General features: G+C 38.9%; 1 protein-coding gene across 1 annotated transcript in view; it reads left to right on the top strand.

The window, feature by feature from the left end:
* LOC106581696 (nck-associated protein 5) overlaps positions 1-17,045 on the top strand; it is a 151,281-nt gene that overhangs the window by 51,468 nt on the left and 82,768 nt on the right. Inside the window, exon 3 of the mRNA XM_014163934.2 lies at positions 15,726-15,816. Coding sequence (XP_014019409.1) covers positions 15,726-15,816 — 91 coding nt within the window. The remainder of the gene's footprint in view (positions 1-15,725; positions 15,817-17,045) is intronic.

The raw sequence follows: 17,045 nt of genomic DNA on the forward strand, positions 1-17,045 counted from the left end.
ACAGTTAAAGCACCGTGTGACCAGGCTGTGTTTTTGGATCTTGGTCAAAATAAGGCAATAAGAGGTCACCACGAGGACGACCTGCGTGACCCCAACTCATGAAGAAACAAGTACCTGATTGTTTTCCTGTCTCTAAGATGATTTGTAGCTGTCATGTTTTGATGCTGTCACAATTAGAGGCACATATAACAGTAATGGAGTAAAACATTTTAATAATAATTGAACAGGGTGCTGTACTAGGACCATGCAAGCCAGGTATGTTACTACCTGCCTCCTATCCTATATGTGTGACAGTAGGCCAGCTATATGTCTGTGTGAATGTGTTTGTGCTTTTACATGTGTACATTGTCTGTCTGGCAGTCCCCCAATCCCTTTGCCTTCCGTCTACCTGCGTGCCTGCCTGTCTGCCTGTCTGAACTGTCCATCTGCCTGGAAAGATGACATGTCATATAGCCTAGTTTCATGTACTCAATGAAAACAAAGCAATTGTTGTAATGATAACTGTGATTAGGTGGTATCTTAGCAACATTTCTATAGTGTGTCATGCATGCTTGTTAAAAGCAGTGAGCAGTTCTGATATTTTTTAACTGTAAGAAATGTAAGTCCTGTATGAGGAAAATAATAACATAGTTAGGGTAAGAGGACGACGACCCATTTTTTCCAAATGCCCACTCATACACACAAAATGCTAACTCACTCCCAGATACAATATGGATCTGAGGAATCTGTGCACCATGTTTGTAGCGTTATTTAGAGGGAACAACAACGTCCCTGAAATTGGATTGGAAAAACAGCATGGGGTGAGTGGTTGACTGTGTGTGAGAAGAAGAGTCAAAAGCAAGGTTTTAGTTATGTTAAAGATAAACAATAGTTTGGTTTAAGAGCATGCCATTTTATATGAATTGCAATGTATGAAGTGAGATGGAGCTGAAATGTAATGAGACGGCGATATAATGAATGAGACATTGCTTTGATGTTCTGAGGATCATACTATATGTGTTTGAATAACGGGGCTGAGATGTAGTGAGACAAAGCTGTGATAAATGCATCATTAGAAGAAAGGACAATTATTGAAATAATACATCTTCAAATATAAGAAACTGGAACACAAAAGTAGTAAAAAGTCCAAAGTTGGGTTGGCATGGTAGGGATAAAAACACAGCAAACAGAGGACATAGAAGGCACGGTATGTGGGGGAAGTATGGTTGTGATGGAAGATGAGGTGTGCGTTTCTGTGATTGGAAAAGTGTGGTGAGTTAAGTGAGTGAAAAAGGAAAATGGTTGCACATTTCGGAACCCGTGTGTCTGCAAGCAGGAGTTGTGAAAGAGAGAGTTTCAATTTTGTGCAGATATGGGATATACATTTTAAAATAAATTACAAATATAGTCTATTTATTTATTGTCCTATCACGATGGAACGGTCCCCAACCCAATACCCTAAACACCGAACCTGAGTGACCCACACACTAAGGAGAAGTCCTTCACTGCTTTATAGGCCCACTGCAAGTATCCTATAGGCAACCAAGACAGAAAGATAAACTCGGTCAGAGACCCACTAAAGCAGCACTGTCCCCTCAAGAGTTTGAGTTTGCCTGGCAAGGTTGGTTCATCAAAGACAAAGCCCCCAGGTGGGTGAGCATAATATTCAAGGATTTTCTCAAAGCTGCTAATGAGAACCTTGACAACCTTTTACTTAGGTGGTGGGAATTCCAGTGGAGACCCCAACCCAGGTAGTGGCAGTGCTGGCAACACTAGCTGCAGTAACCCATGGGGAGAGGGTCAAACTCGGACAATCAGAGAGGGAGCAAATTATTGTGGCCCGGTCAGAACAAAATAATCAAAAGGTTTGATTGCCCAGAGATGCTTGGGAAAATGGTCACAACGGGGGACCAGCGTGTGTGTGTTTCAGGGGAAAGGGGTGTATCTGCGTTCCTTCAGCTAGGACTTGACATTGGTTAAGCAAATCTCCCCATTCTTGCTCAATTTTGCATGCCTTCTCAAACATCTACATCTGTATATGCATTCGCGCATCAAGTATTCTCTTGAGTTGGCCTCGGGGATGGAACAACTGTTGAACATCTGAGCTTGTGGTTGTTTGTGGGGGAACAGTGGGGAAACAGTGGGGAGAGTGTGTGTATGTATCCCACATCTGTTGCTAAGGAGTAATGATGTTAGGGAAAGTATAGGATGAATTCCAATAACTGCTTCACAAAATATTAATTGCTTGCCAAACAATGTTATTTTTGTAATGCCAGTCCTAATTATAGATAACAATCCTTCATATGAAGTGCCTACATTATTACGCATATTATTAGTTAATTGTGGAAATGTTTTATTATTATTACCTTTATTTAACTAGGCAAGTCAGTTAAGAACAAATTCTTATTTTCAATGACAGCCTAGGAACAGTGGGTTAACTGCCTTGTTCAGGGGCAGAACGACATATTTTTATCTTGCAGCTTGAAGATTCAATCTTGTAACCTTTCAGTTACTAGTCCAACACTCTAACCACTAGGCTACCTGTCGCCCCAACAAATGAATTAAGATGTGCAATATATATATAGCATTTCCAACGCCCTCACCACGATTGTACTGTATTTAAAAAAAATATATATAATAATAATATATATTTATAAAAAAAAAAAAATGTATAACAGTATACAGTAGAATCGTGGTGAGGGCAGTAGAAATGCTTTTGGGTGTTAATCTGCTTCTGTTCTGTAGGTGGCACTGTGTGCTCTTTTTAAAGGATGGGTCTCAATCTCTCAAAGGCCCAAGGACAGGGGTGGTCTGCCAGTCACTAGGATGACAACCCAACTTGGGATGGGGGAAGGTTTTAGTGGGTGGAATAGTGGAGAACAATTGGAGGTTTACTCAGTAGCAGTGCGAACATCATGATACAGCTGTGTGGACACTCAATCATCATGGTACTTTTTTATTTTTATTAACAAACATATATTATGATAAATATAATTGAAACTTGTATCTCATTATGGTAAATGGAGAATAAGTGTAGCCAGTTATAATTGTAATGGCTTAGCAGATAATAAGAAAAGACGATCAGTATTTACCTGGCTAAAAGAGAAGGAATAAAATATCTATTGTTTACAGTATACTCATTCAACAATTTTAGATGAAGTTGTATGGAAAAAGGACTGGGAGGGTGATATACAATTCTCCCATGGGCAAAGAAACTCAAAAGGTGTGATGCTATTACTTAACAATAATCTGTGCAAATTCTCCAAACAGATCGACAAGGTAGATTGGATCTTTTGAATATGTTATTAGACCATGGCTCATTAACCGGTACGGTCCAAATAAAGATGCTCCATGCTTCTTTGAAAAAATATATAATAACTTATTAAGCCTACAAGCAATACAAGACTCAACTATTATGGTGGGAGATTATAATACAGTTTTAAATACCTCAATGGGTGGTAAAAGAAATCACATTACAAACTACAGTATCACCCTCATGCATTTAAGGAAATCACGAATATCATGGATATATTGGAACTAGTGGATATATGGAGGCTTAAATATCCTGACCTAGTGAGCTATACATGGCGTAGGCTCAGTCAAGCTGGTCATCTTAACTACTTTCTTATGTCATTCTTGCTGGCACCAAAAGTAAAAAAAAGTGTTGATAGGGGACTAAATGCGCTAGGACCATCAAATAATTGGCATATACATTACTCTGACAGAATTTCCATGTGGACGAGGATGTTGGAAATTGAATCAAAGCCTATTGGATGACAACTTGTTTTTAACCAGGACAGAAGCATTTATAACTGACTTTTTCCAACATGACATAGGTACAGCAGATCACCTTATTGTATGGGAGCTTTTATGTGTGCCTTTAGAGGCCAATGCAATACTCATCTTTAAAACAAAAGCAATTTAGGTCAAAATAATTCATATTAACAAAGGAAATAGAGAGACTAACAGTACAGATATCAATAGAAACTGTACCATAGAGGCACAGAATAAGTTATAGGAAAAACAAAAAGAATGGGAGGAACTTATTCAAGAAAGATCAAGTGTAATATATTTTAAAAAATTAAGTGAACTGGATGGAATATTGGAAAAAATGCACCAAATTCTTTTTAATCTTCAACATAGAAATGCTATCAAAAATAATTTACTATAACTTGTTACAAATGATGGAGCCACCCATGATTCACCAACCATATTTTGAAAGAGGAAGCAAAGTACTTTAAATATAGGTTTTCATTACAGTTTCCTCCATCTCCACTAACCAAAGTTAATTGTAAGGACTTTTTTTCTATTCATAATGTAAAATGAACAGCTGTACAGAAAGACTCATGTGAACACCAAATTACAGGTGAGGAACTTGATACAATTAAAACTCCAGGGCTGGATGGCATACCAGTGGAGGTATACCAAATCTTTTTTCATGTACTCAGAGGACCATTATTAAGTTTTAACCACTCCTATGAAAATGGTAGATTATCAGGTACTCAACAAGAAGGTCTGATTTAAAAAACATTTTATTGGAGGCTCCTTACACTTAGTGCATATAATTAAAAAGGTACTGTCCGATATTATTCATCCTAATCAGAAAGCTTTTTTACATGGATGATACCTTGGAGAGAATATAAGACAAGTAGTGGAAACACTAGAACACTATGAAAAATCTGGGAAACCAGGCTTAGTAGACAAAGCTGTCGTTGAAAAGGCTTTTGATGAAGTATGACTGGAATGTATATATAAATGCATGGAATATTTTCATTTTGGAGAATCTATTATACAATGGGTTAAAGTTATGTATAGTAACCCCCGCTCCAGCAGGTATATTTCACTGGTCATCACCAAAGCCAACACTTCCTTTGGACGCCTTTCCTTCCAGTTCTCTGCTGCCAATGACTGGAACGAATTGCAAAAATCACTGAAGCTGGATTCTTATATCTCCCTCTCTAACTTTAAGCATCAGCTGTCAGAGCAGCAAACTGATCACTGTATCTGTACACAGCCAATCTGTAAATATCACACCCAACTACCTCATCCCCATATTGTTACTTATCCTCTTGCTCTTTTGCACCCCAGTATCTCTACTTGCACATCATCATCTGCACATCTATCACTCTAGTGTTAATGCTAAATTGTAATTATTTCGCCTCTATGGCCTATTTATTGCCTTACCTCCCTACTCTTCCACATTTGCACACACTGTACATTGATTTTTCTATTGTGTTATTGACTACGTTTGTTTATGTGTAACTCTATGTTGTTGTTTTTGTCGCACTGCTTTGCTTTATCTTGGCCAGGTCGCAGTTGTAAATGAGAACTTGTTCTCAACTGGCCTACCTGGTTAAATAAAGGTGAAATAAAAAAAGTAAATAATGGCTACTTCTCAGAAAATATTGAACTGTCAAGAGGAGTAAAACAAGGTTGTCCACTATCGGCAAATCTATTTATTATGGCCATTGAAATGTTAGCTATTAAAATCAGAACAACAATTTCAAGGAGCTAGAAATCCAGGGCTTAAAAACAAAGGTGTTATTGTACGCTGATGGTAGATATTTTCTTTCAAATCCACAATTTGGATCCCTCCAAAGCCTCATAGAGGATCTAGATAATTGTTCTAAACTAATTACAACCAAATGGTGTGTACTATACTGTACTATATTACGTATTGGATCACCAAAAATACAACTTTTACATTACTGTGTAGTTTACCAATAAAATGGTCTGATGGTGAAGTGAACATACTTGGTATTCATATCCCAAAAGAAAAATATGATCTCACTACAATACATTTTAATACAAAGTTAGCAGAAATAGATCTTGCTACCAAGGAAAGGAAATTACCTGGCTATTTGTGGAAAAATCACCCTAATTTAACTCTTTAGTCATATCCCAGTTTATCTATTTGCTTATGGCCCTGCCAACACCTAATGACTTGTTTTTAAAATTATACTGAACAAAAATATAAATTCAACATGCAACAATTTCAATGATTTTACTGAGTTACTGTTCATATAAGGAAATAAGTCAATTGAAATAAATTCATTAGGCCCTAGTCTATGGATTTCCTATGACTGGGCAGGGGCACAGCCATGGGTGGGCCTGGGAGGGCATAGGCCCACACACTGGGGAGCCAGGCCCAGCCAATCGGAATGAGTTGTTCCTCACAAAAGGGCTTTATTTCAGACAGAAATACTACTCAGTTTAATCAGCTGTTCGGGTGACTGGTCTCAGATGATCCTGCAGCTGAAGAAGCCGGATGTGGAGGTCCTGGGGTGGAGTGGTTACACGTGGTCTGCGGTTGTGAGGTTGGTTGGACACACTGACAAATTCTGTAATATGACGTTGCAGGAGGTTTATGGTAGAGAAATTAACATTTGTGTATTTGGTGTACATTCCTGCAGTCAGCATGCTAATTGCACCTTGCCTCAAAACTTGAGACATCTGTGGCATTTTTTTGTGAGACATGACATTTACATTGTAGTCGCTTTTATCCAGAGCGACTTAGATACATCTTTGTACTTTTTACGGTACTGGTCCCCTGTGGTAATCGAACCTACAACCCTGGCGTTGCAAGTGCTATGCTCTACCAACTGAGCCACTGAGCCAAAACTGCACATTTTGAGACAGAACTGCCTTTTGTTGTCCCCAGCACAAGGTGCACCTGTGTAATGACCACACTGTTTAATGATATGCCACAACTGTCAGGTGGATGGATTATCTTGGCAAAGGAGAAATGCTCACTAACAGGGATGTAAACAAATTTGTGCACACATTTTTAGATAAATAAGCTTTTTGTGCATATGGAAAATATCTGTGATATTTTATTTCAGCTCATGAAAGATTGGACCAACACTTTGTTTACATGTTGCGTTTATATTTTTGTTCAGTGTATATGAGCAAAACTTATTCTATTTTATTTGGAATGGTAAGCCAGACAAAATTAAACTGGCCTATTTATATAATGAATATGAATTCGGAGGGCAGAAATGATTAAATATTAAAGCATTAGTGAAGACATCACAACTCACTAAAGGCTTCAGCCATACAAAAGCTATACTTAAATCCGAACTGGTTCTCTAGCAGATAAGTAAGAATGGCTCACCCCATGCTCAATAATGACCCTTTTCCCTTATTCAGATTACAACTTTTTACTTTCGGTTATTTGAAAATGAAATAATCTCCAAAATATAGCCATTTTTAAAACAAGCCATAGAAAATTGGTTGTAATTTCAGTTTAGTCCACCAGTAAAGATAAAACAAATATTACAATAAATATTATGGTTAAACTCAAATATACTAATTGATCAAATATACTATTATTTTTGGAAAAACTGTTTTAAAAATGGTATAATATTTGTAAATGAAATCATAAATAGGACGGGTGGAGTTATGTCAAACATGCAGCGAACAAAAATATATGGACATGTCTGCTCTATCCAAACGCAAGCGTGCTCTTTTTTATCTGAATGTAAAATACTTGTGCAGTTTGAAAGCGAGAATGAGCGACGCGTACAGCAGACAGTTATTTATTCAGCATTACTGCAAAAATGTAAGAGGCAAGTGGAAGGGGGTTAAGTAAGGAACTTATCTGTCTTCCCTGTGTTAAAGACTAAAATGGTTAAAGAAAATTGTGACAAATAAAAAAGTATACCAGTTTCAGTTAAGGACAAAAAAAATACAGATTTGCCATACAGATTGCTAAATAGTTGGGAAGAGATTTTCAACGTACCGATTCCATGGCACATGATTTATGAACTGATACACAAAACAACGCTGGATTCAAATCTTAGTTTTTCAATTTAAATTATTATACAAAATTCTTGCAACAAATAGAATGTTTTATATATCGGGGATACAACCAACCCGGCTCTGCAGAATTTGCTATGAAGAGACCCGAATCATTAGATAATTTATTTTGGTACTGTCCAAGCTTGTTTTTGGGCTCAGGTTCAGGAATGGCTGAAGAATTGCAACATTTACCTGGAGTTAACTCTACAAATAGCACTACTGGGTGATCTGAAAAGTCACAGTCAATCGATAAACATATTTGCTAAGAGTATTATTATATTATTTATCTTTAATTTTATAACCTACAAACTATGAGAATAGAAAGGTTCAGAACTTTTCTGAAACATCACAGCCCAGTTGAAAAATATATGGCAAATAGAAATCAAAACTGGATGGTCTTCAGAGACAGATGGGAGGGGTTGATGGTAGCAGAAGGACGGGACTAAAAACAAACAAAAGATAACTCGTAAAATATACTGTGTCTGTAAAATGTATATAGTATGTACTGTATAAGCTGGAAGTAGAAGCATAAGTGTTGTTGTCCAATAGTTTACCCCCTTTAGGGGAGGGGTGATAGGGTTCGGGAAAAATAAAGAAAAATATATTGTAAAAACGATATACAATACCAGTCAAAAGTTTGGACACAGCCCCTCATTCAAGGGTTTTTCTTTATTTTTACTATTTTCTACATTGTACAATATTAGTGAAGACATCAAAACTATGAAATAACACATATGGAATCATGTAGTAAACAAAAACGTTTTTATATTTTATATTTGAGATTCTTTGAAGTAGCCACACTGACTTGATGACAGTTTTGCACACTCTTGGCATTCTCTCAACCACCTTCACCTGGAATGCTTTTCCCATAGTCTTGAAGGAGTTTCCATGTATGCTGAGCACTTGTTGGCTTCTTTTCCTTCACTCTGCGGTCCAACTCATCCCAAACCATCTAAATTGGGTTGAGGTCAGGTGATTGTGGAGGCCAGGTCATCTGATGCAGCAATCCATCACAAATAGCCCTTACACAGCCTGGAGGTGTGTTGGGTCATTGTCTTGTTGAAAAAAAAATTATAGTCCCTCTAAGCACAAACCAGATGGGATGTACGCAGCTCTGTACGCAGCTGAATGCTGTGGTTACCATGCTGGTTAAGTGTGCCTTGAATTCTAAATAAATCACAGACAGTGTATCCAGCACCCAAACCATAACACCTCCTCCTCCATGCGTCACGGTGGGAACCACACATGCAGAGATCGTCCATTCACCTACTGTGTCTCACAAACACATGGCGGTTGGAACCAAAAATCTCAAATTTGGACTCATCAGATGAAAGGTCAGATTTCCACCGGTCTAATTTCCATTGCTCGTATTTCTTGGTGCAAGCAAGTTTATTTTTCTTATTGGTGTCCTTCAGTAGTGGCTTCTTTGGAGCAATTCGACCATGAAGGTCTGATTCACGCTGTCTCTGAACAGTTGATGTTGAGATGTGTATGTTAATTAAATTCTGTGAAGCATTTATTTGGGCTGCAATTTCTGAGGCTGGTAACTCTAATAAACTTAAACTCTGGGTCTTCCTTTCCTGTGGCGGTCCTCATGAGAGCCAGTTTCATCAAAGTGCTTGATGGTTTTTGCAACTACACTTGAAGAAACTTTCAAAGTTCTTGAAATGTTTCTGATTGACAGACCTTCATGTCTTAATGTAATGATGGACTGTCATTTCTCTTTGCTTATTTGAGCTGCTCTTGCCATAATATGGACTTGGACTTTTACCAAATAGGGCTATCTTCTGTATACCAGCCCTACCTTGTCACAACACAACTGATGGGCTCAAACACATTAAGAAGGAAAGAAATTCTGCAAATGAACTTTTAAGAAGGCACACCTGTTAATTGAAATGCATTCCAGGTGACTACCTCATGAAGCTGGTTGAGAGAATCCCAAGAGTGTGCAACGCTGTCATCAAGGCAAAGGTTGGCTACTTTGAAGCATCTCCAATATAAAATATATTTTGAATTGTTTAACACTTTTTTGGTTATTACATGATTCCATGTGTTATTTCATAGTTTTGCTGTTTCTTCACTATTATTCCACTATGTAGAAAATAGTAAAAATAAAGAAAACCCCTTGAATGAGGGGGTGTGTCCAAACTTTTGACTGGTACAGTATATTTCTAAAAAAAATTGTATGTGGGATTGGAAATAATGCAGGCAATTACACTGTGTCACGTCCTGACCAGTATAAGGGTTATTTGTTATTGTAGTTTGGTCAGGACGTGGCAGAGGGTATTTGTTTTATGTGGTTCGGGGTGGTGTTTTTGGTAGAAGGGTAATTGATTTATGTTTTCCGGGGTTTTTGGCCACTGTTCCTTGTTTATGTATTTCTCTGTTTAGTCTAGTTAGTTGTATTTCTATGTTTAGGTTAATGGGGAGTTGGACTCTCAATTGGAGGCAGGTGCTTTCTCATTGCCTCTGATTTAGAGTCCTATATATGGGTATGTGTTTGTTTCTTGTTTTGCTGAGTGTGAGCCTGACAAGACTGTGTTTGTTGTTCGTGAGTTCGTTTTGGTGTTCTTGTTATTTAAATAAATATACAAGATGAGCATCCACATTCCTGCTGCGTTTTGGTCCTCCATTCCAGACGACAACCGTGACACATTGATAGAAGCCACAATCTATTTGCAATATTAAAGCTGATCCACCACCTAAAAAAGCTGTGATAAATGGAAAAGCACTGAGATGGGGATATGAATGAGATATAGCTGAGATGTAGTACATTTACATTTTAGTCATTTAGCAGACGCTCTTATCCAGAGCGACTTACAGTAGTGAATACATGCATTTTTGTAATTTTTTTTGTACTGGCCCCCCGTGGGAATCAAACCCACAACCCTGGCGTTGCACACACCATGCTGGCATTGCAAACACCATGCTCTACCAACTGAGCCACAGGGAAGGCTAGTGAGACTGGTATGGAATACATTGAATGAAACAGTGATATCTGTGAATGAAACCGTGATGTGATACTTTGTGACACAAAGCACCAGGCTGGGTTCCCACCGTGAAGCATGGAGGAGGTGTTATGGTGTGGGTGCTGGTGACACTGTGATTTATTTAGAATTCAAGGCACACTTAACCAGCATGGTAACCACAGTATTCAGCTGCGATACGCCATCCCATCTGGTTTGCACTAGGTTAGCCCGAGTGTCAAGGTCAGTCAGTGTGACAAGTGAATGGAGAGCAGGGAAAGGGGGGATGGAGTGTCCAGTATGATGGTTAGACAAGCTCTAAGAAGAGGCTGCTGCTCCCTCAGCAGGGTTGAGAAGAGGTTATGGCTAAACGTCATGGAAAGAAATCAATGAGGGAGAGCAATGTGAAAATTATTTTAGTAAAGTACATTATTATGTAAACCTTTGATGCAGCTCAGCAATTTCTATGCTTATGTAACCACAAACTGTCACACAGTGAATCCGTTGTTCTTAGTACTTTTCTCTAATAAATATATTGAATTAAATGTATCTTAGGATAAAGTACTGTGAAACTACAACTGTGTAGCATTGTTGCATTAATGAATTACGTTACTTTCCTTTATTGTTTTATTTATTTCTATCCCCCATTTCTTTCTAGCTAAAATTCATGGAATTTGTAATTTCCTCCTAATCAAGCATACTGTTAGTGGCCTCACTCCTCCTTTTCATTTGCTGGGTGGGTTTCAGGTCAGTGACAGTGTTAATTTCCAATATCCAAGACTCTCTCTGAAAGTGTTGCCTGGCAAGACTGTCAAAGGCCTGGTCACAGTTAGCTGGGTTGGACTAATATCCGTGCCACATGCATCAAGCAGAGAAGGGTTGCTATGGAAATGACTGGGCAAAATGTCACTGAGTACGGCGTTATGCGAAGCGCGGTCAGTGTCTCTCAAACATCCATCGCTCTAAGGGAAAGCAATTATAAACCAGTAAACAAGGATCTGCAAGTTTAATGAGGAGTAAGAGCGCACATGTCAGCTAGCATGATGGTTGTTTGCAAAGGTTACTAACTGATGGGCAAAGCATTCACCAGTAGAGAAATTTAAAGCATGGATACAATAGGCGACTGATGGCCCCTTTGTAGGCTACTTGTTGTTAGTTAGGAGGTTTTGATAATGTGGTTACACTATGCATTCATAATTGTTACATGATGGCTATGTCAGCTGTGAAATAGCTATGTCTTATGTGTCCCTTAGAATAAAGTATTACTTTCTTGTGTTGGTTGACACTATCCTGGGTGTCGATCTGAAGCGCATCCAATATCAGCCTCATGACTTGTGCTATTATGCATTTCTCCCTCTACTGATAAACTACAGGAATGTTTCTGCCATTGCAATCATTGGGCAGGCCGCCTAAGACTTTCTTTGGGCCACCTAAGTCCAAACAGTGTAAAACATATACACTACCGTTCAAAAGTTTGTGGGCACTTAGAAATGTCCTTGTTTTCCAAGTAAACATACATGCAATAAGTTGCAAAATGAATAGGAAATATGGTCAAGACGTTGACAAGGTTATAAATATTGATTTTTAATTGAAATAATAATTGTGTCCTTCAAACTTTGCTTTAGTCAAATAATCCTCCAATTGCAGCGATTACAGCCTTGCAGGCCTTTGGCATTCTAGTTGTCAATTTGTTGAGGTAATCTGAAGAGATTTCACCCCATGCTTCCTGAAGCACCTCCCACAAGTTGAATTGGCTTGATGAGCATTTCTTACGTACCATACTGTCAAGCTGCTCCCACAACAGCTCAATAGGGTTGAGATCCGGTGACTGTGCTGGCCAGCTGACTGCTTCTTCCCTAAATAGTTCTTGTATTGTTTGGAGCTGTGCTTTGGGTCCTTGTTCTGTTGTAAGAGGAAATTGGCTTCAATTAAGCGCCATCCACAGGATATGGCATGGTGTTGCAAAATGGAGTGATAGCCTTCCTTCTTCAAAATCCCTTTTACCCAGTTCAAATCTCCCACTTTACTACCACCAATGCCCCCCCCCAGACCATCACATTGCCTCCATCATGCTTGACAGATGGCGTCAAGCACTCCTCCAGCATCTTTTCATTTTTTCTGCGTCTCACGAATGTTCTTCATTGTGATCCGAACACCTCAAACTTATATATGTCTGTCCATAACACTTTTTCCGAACTTCCTCTGTCCAGTGTCTGTGTTCTTTTGCCCATCTTAATCTTTTATTTTTACTGGCCAGTCTGAGATATGGCTTTTTCTTTGCAACTCTGCCTAGAAGGCCAGCATCCTGGAGTCGCCTCTTCACTGTTGACATTGAGACTGGTGTTTTGCGGGTACTATTTAATGAAGCTGCCAGTTGAGGACTTGTGAGGTGTCTGTTTCTCAAACTAGACACTCTAATGTACTTGTCCTCTTGCTTAGTTGTGCACCGGGGCCTCCCACTCCTCTTTCTATTCTGGTTAGAGACAGTTTGCGCTGTTCTGTGAAGGGAGTAGTATACAGCGTTGCACGAGATCTTCAGTTTCTTGGCAATTTCTCACATGGAATAGCCTTCATTTCTCAGAGCAAGAATAGACTGATGAGTTTCAGAAGAAAGTTCTTTGTTTCTGGACATTTTGAGCCTGTAATCGAACCCACAAATGCTGATGCTCCAGATACTCAAGTAGTCTAAAGAAGGACAGTTTTATTGCTTCTTTAATCAGAACAACAGTTTTCAGCTGTGCTAACATAATTGCAAAAGGGTTTTCTAAATGATCAATTAGCCTTTTAAAATGATAAACTTGGATTAGCTAAAACAATGTGCCATTGGAACACAGGAGTGATTGTTGCTGATAATGGGCCTCTGTACGCCTATTCCATACACTGTATTTATGATCAATTTTATGTTAATTTAATGGACAAAAAATGTGCTTTTCTTTAAAAAACAAGGACATTTCTAAGCGACCAACTTGATTGGTAGTGTAAATACAAATAAATTATATATATACAGTAGCAGTCAAAAGTTTGGACACACCTACTCATCAATAGTCTTTCTTTATTTTATTTATATTTTCTACATTGTAGAATAATAGTGAAGACATCAAAACTATGAAATAACACATATGGAATCATGTAGTAACCAAAAAAAGTGTTAAATAAATCAAAACATATTTGAGATTCTTCAAAGTAGACACCTTGATGACAGCTTCATAGTTTTGATGTCTTCACTATTATTGTACAATGTAGAAAACAGTAAAAATAAAGAAACACCCTTGAATGAGTAGATGTGTCCAAACTTTTGACTGGTACTGTATACATGTACATAGAAAAGATAAAATACCTATGTAAACTTAGTTGCCAGTTTCTCTAGTACCGGTCAGACCCACCTTTTCCTCCAGAACAGCCTTAGTTCTTTGTGGCATGGAAACGTTGCTCAATTGGTATCAACGGACCTAACGTGTGCCAGGAAAATGTTCCCCACACCCTTACACTACCTCTACCAGCCTGTAGTGTTGACACCAGGCAGGATGGGGTCATGGACTCATGCTGCTTATGCCAAATCCTGACTCTGCCATCAGCATGACGCAAAAGGAACCGGTATTTGTCAGACCATGCAATGTTTTTCTACTCCTCAATATTCCAGTGTTGGTGCCCACTTGACCCATTTCTTCTTGTTTTCAGCTGATATGAGTGAAATCCGATGTGGTTTTCTGCTGTAATAGCCCATCTGTGACGAGGACCGCTGTGATTTCCGAGATGTCATACTGCACACCACAGTTGTAGTGTTCCGTTATTTGCCTGTTTGTGGCCCGGCTGTTAGCTTGCACGATTCTTTCCATTCTCCTTCGACCTCTTCGACCTCTCATTAACAAGCTGTTTTCGCCTACAGGACTTCCTCTGACTGGATGTTTTTGTTTGTTGCACCATTCTCGGTAAACCTTAGACACTGTTGTGCTTGAAAAGCCTAGGAGTTTTTTTTTCTTAAATACTGGAACCGGCGTGCCTGGCACTAATGATCATACCAAGTTAAAAATCATCTAGGACACTTGTTTGGCCCATTCTAACATTCAATCGAACACTAACTGAATGCATTGATACCTATCTGCCTGCTTCATAAAGCAAGCCGCAGCCACAGGGTGTTGTACCTAATAAACTGACCACTGAGTGTATTTTTCTCATCTTTGAGAACCAACAATCACCAAGCTAGATAGTCAGGGAGAATTGAAAATTCCAAAAACAATGAATTTAGCAGTATTGATTTTGTTATAATCTTTGAGTATGGATGTCATTTTAGTTTTTTGGCACTGGCCAGCTGGGCTAGTAGACTGCAATATTTTACTAGCCCTGGTCCAAAATATGTTCCATGAGATATTTGAAAAGACAACATTTCAGTAGTAGGCAGGCTAGTTTACCACATTTACAACTAGCCTTGTCTGAAAAGTACTAGCCACCGGCTAGCGGGCAGCTTAAGTCCATCCCTGTGTTGGAGCAGAAGAACACAGCATTAGCCATGGCAGAATTACATAAAATTTGTTTTAAAACTGCAAAATGTTCTCTCAGCTCCTTGGCACAATGTGTATAATTGCAGGAAATTAGCTTTAAATTGTAAAAATGTCTCTCAGCTCCATGGAGAAAATGTTAGAATGACAGAAAATTGGCCACAAAATTCAAAAATGTCTCTAGACGGCAAGATGGGGGGGGGGGGAGTAGAGAAATTCAGTGTCGTCGACGGGTCGATCACTCCCATTGCCACGCCCCCTGCCATGCTCACCACCTAATCCCCTTTTTGATCCAGAAATAGACCTGAACTAGCCTATTGTTCCCATATTGGAACCTGGGTTGGGTTCATTAGGCACCAAATAGAATGAAAACTGACTGAAATGGATGGACTAATCATTTTCTGTTGCATGCCCTGTTGTAAAACAGGCTTGTTTATTGTATGGTCTATGTTCTGATTGGTCCCAATGCTCTGTGTGCCTGCAGTATGGAGGAGACTGTGAGGAGCCTGCTACAGAACCAGGACACACTGGAGGGCCCCAGCGTGGATCCACTGGACCTTATGAAGGCCTACAAGGTAGAACATTGACCATATTTGTTCTTACTTGCTTTCTGTTTAATTTTATTAAATAAACAAAATATTTTATTATGCAAGTATGCAACCCTTGATAAATCACCCTACAGGTTCCTTTATAAACAGTGTTAGATAAAAGGCTGTGAACAATCCATAAAAAATAAAATCATATTGTATTTTAAAGAATAACTTTCTGAAATGTCCAATCATTGGCAATCCCCTGAAATGTTGTACTGTATACAGTAGCATGGTGATGGGGCATCCAGAAGAGATAGAGGGAAGAGTGGCAACCCTTAGGTTAGATGCTATCAAATCTCCTGACAACTGTCATATAGCATCTTAGGCCAGTCATACATTCTGACACTAATGCAGCTACCACCAGGAGTAAGTACCACCACTGGTGGTATTTGAACCTTGGTCACCTGGCCCCAAGGCAAGTATGCTAACCACAGTCCCAAAGGAGTTAATAAGCTGGGGAGTGCTACCAACTGGTTCAAAAGGCCAGGTTCTTAAAATACAATGCAGTGACATTTTACCATGACATATGTATAAGATTAACCCAATGTGAGGTCTTCAGCAAATATTCAAGTACCTGTAACATATTCCTAATCAGGATTAATGGGAAGTGGTTCCATTATAGTGCGCAATTCTTATCCAGAGCAACTTACAGTACTGAATGCATACATTGTTATACTTTTTCATACGGGTCCCCTGTGGGAAACAAACCTACCACCCTGCCGGTGCAAGCACCATGCTCTACCAACTGAGCCACACAGGACTACACTGTATTTCATTACTACACTGCAAGTCATTATGAGCCAACTATGCTTGCCTGTAGGCCTTACTAATTGTCTAATGGATGGTTGCTTGGTTCTGAGAAAGTTGCAATGTGATGAACACTAAATCGAGATGAGGCCATGACGTTTTGTAGACTAGACGGCATACTATGCACCCACACCTCTATCTTTTCGATTAGTCCTCATGCAATTGATTGGTGTAGGTAGCGAGGGTAAAAGTGCTTGACATAAAAACCAACGAAGCGTATTACAAATGCAAATAAGCCTCATAATTCACAATGCATTTTTAAACAGCAGTTCACAAGACTTCATGGATTGATGCAAGGAAGGAGACTTTCATAAATGTTGATGTTTTTGTAACATCTTGGGTCCCATTTTTCATAATGTTAGAAAAATTGGGATTTATTATCTCTATGGTTCAATTAATAAATATTG

This window comes from Salmo salar, chromosome ssa21 (assembly GCF_905237065.1).
Source record: "Salmo salar chromosome ssa21, Ssal_v3.1, whole genome shotgun sequence".
Classification (NCBI taxonomy): domain Eukaryota; kingdom Metazoa; phylum Chordata; class Actinopteri; order Salmoniformes; family Salmonidae; genus Salmo; species Salmo salar.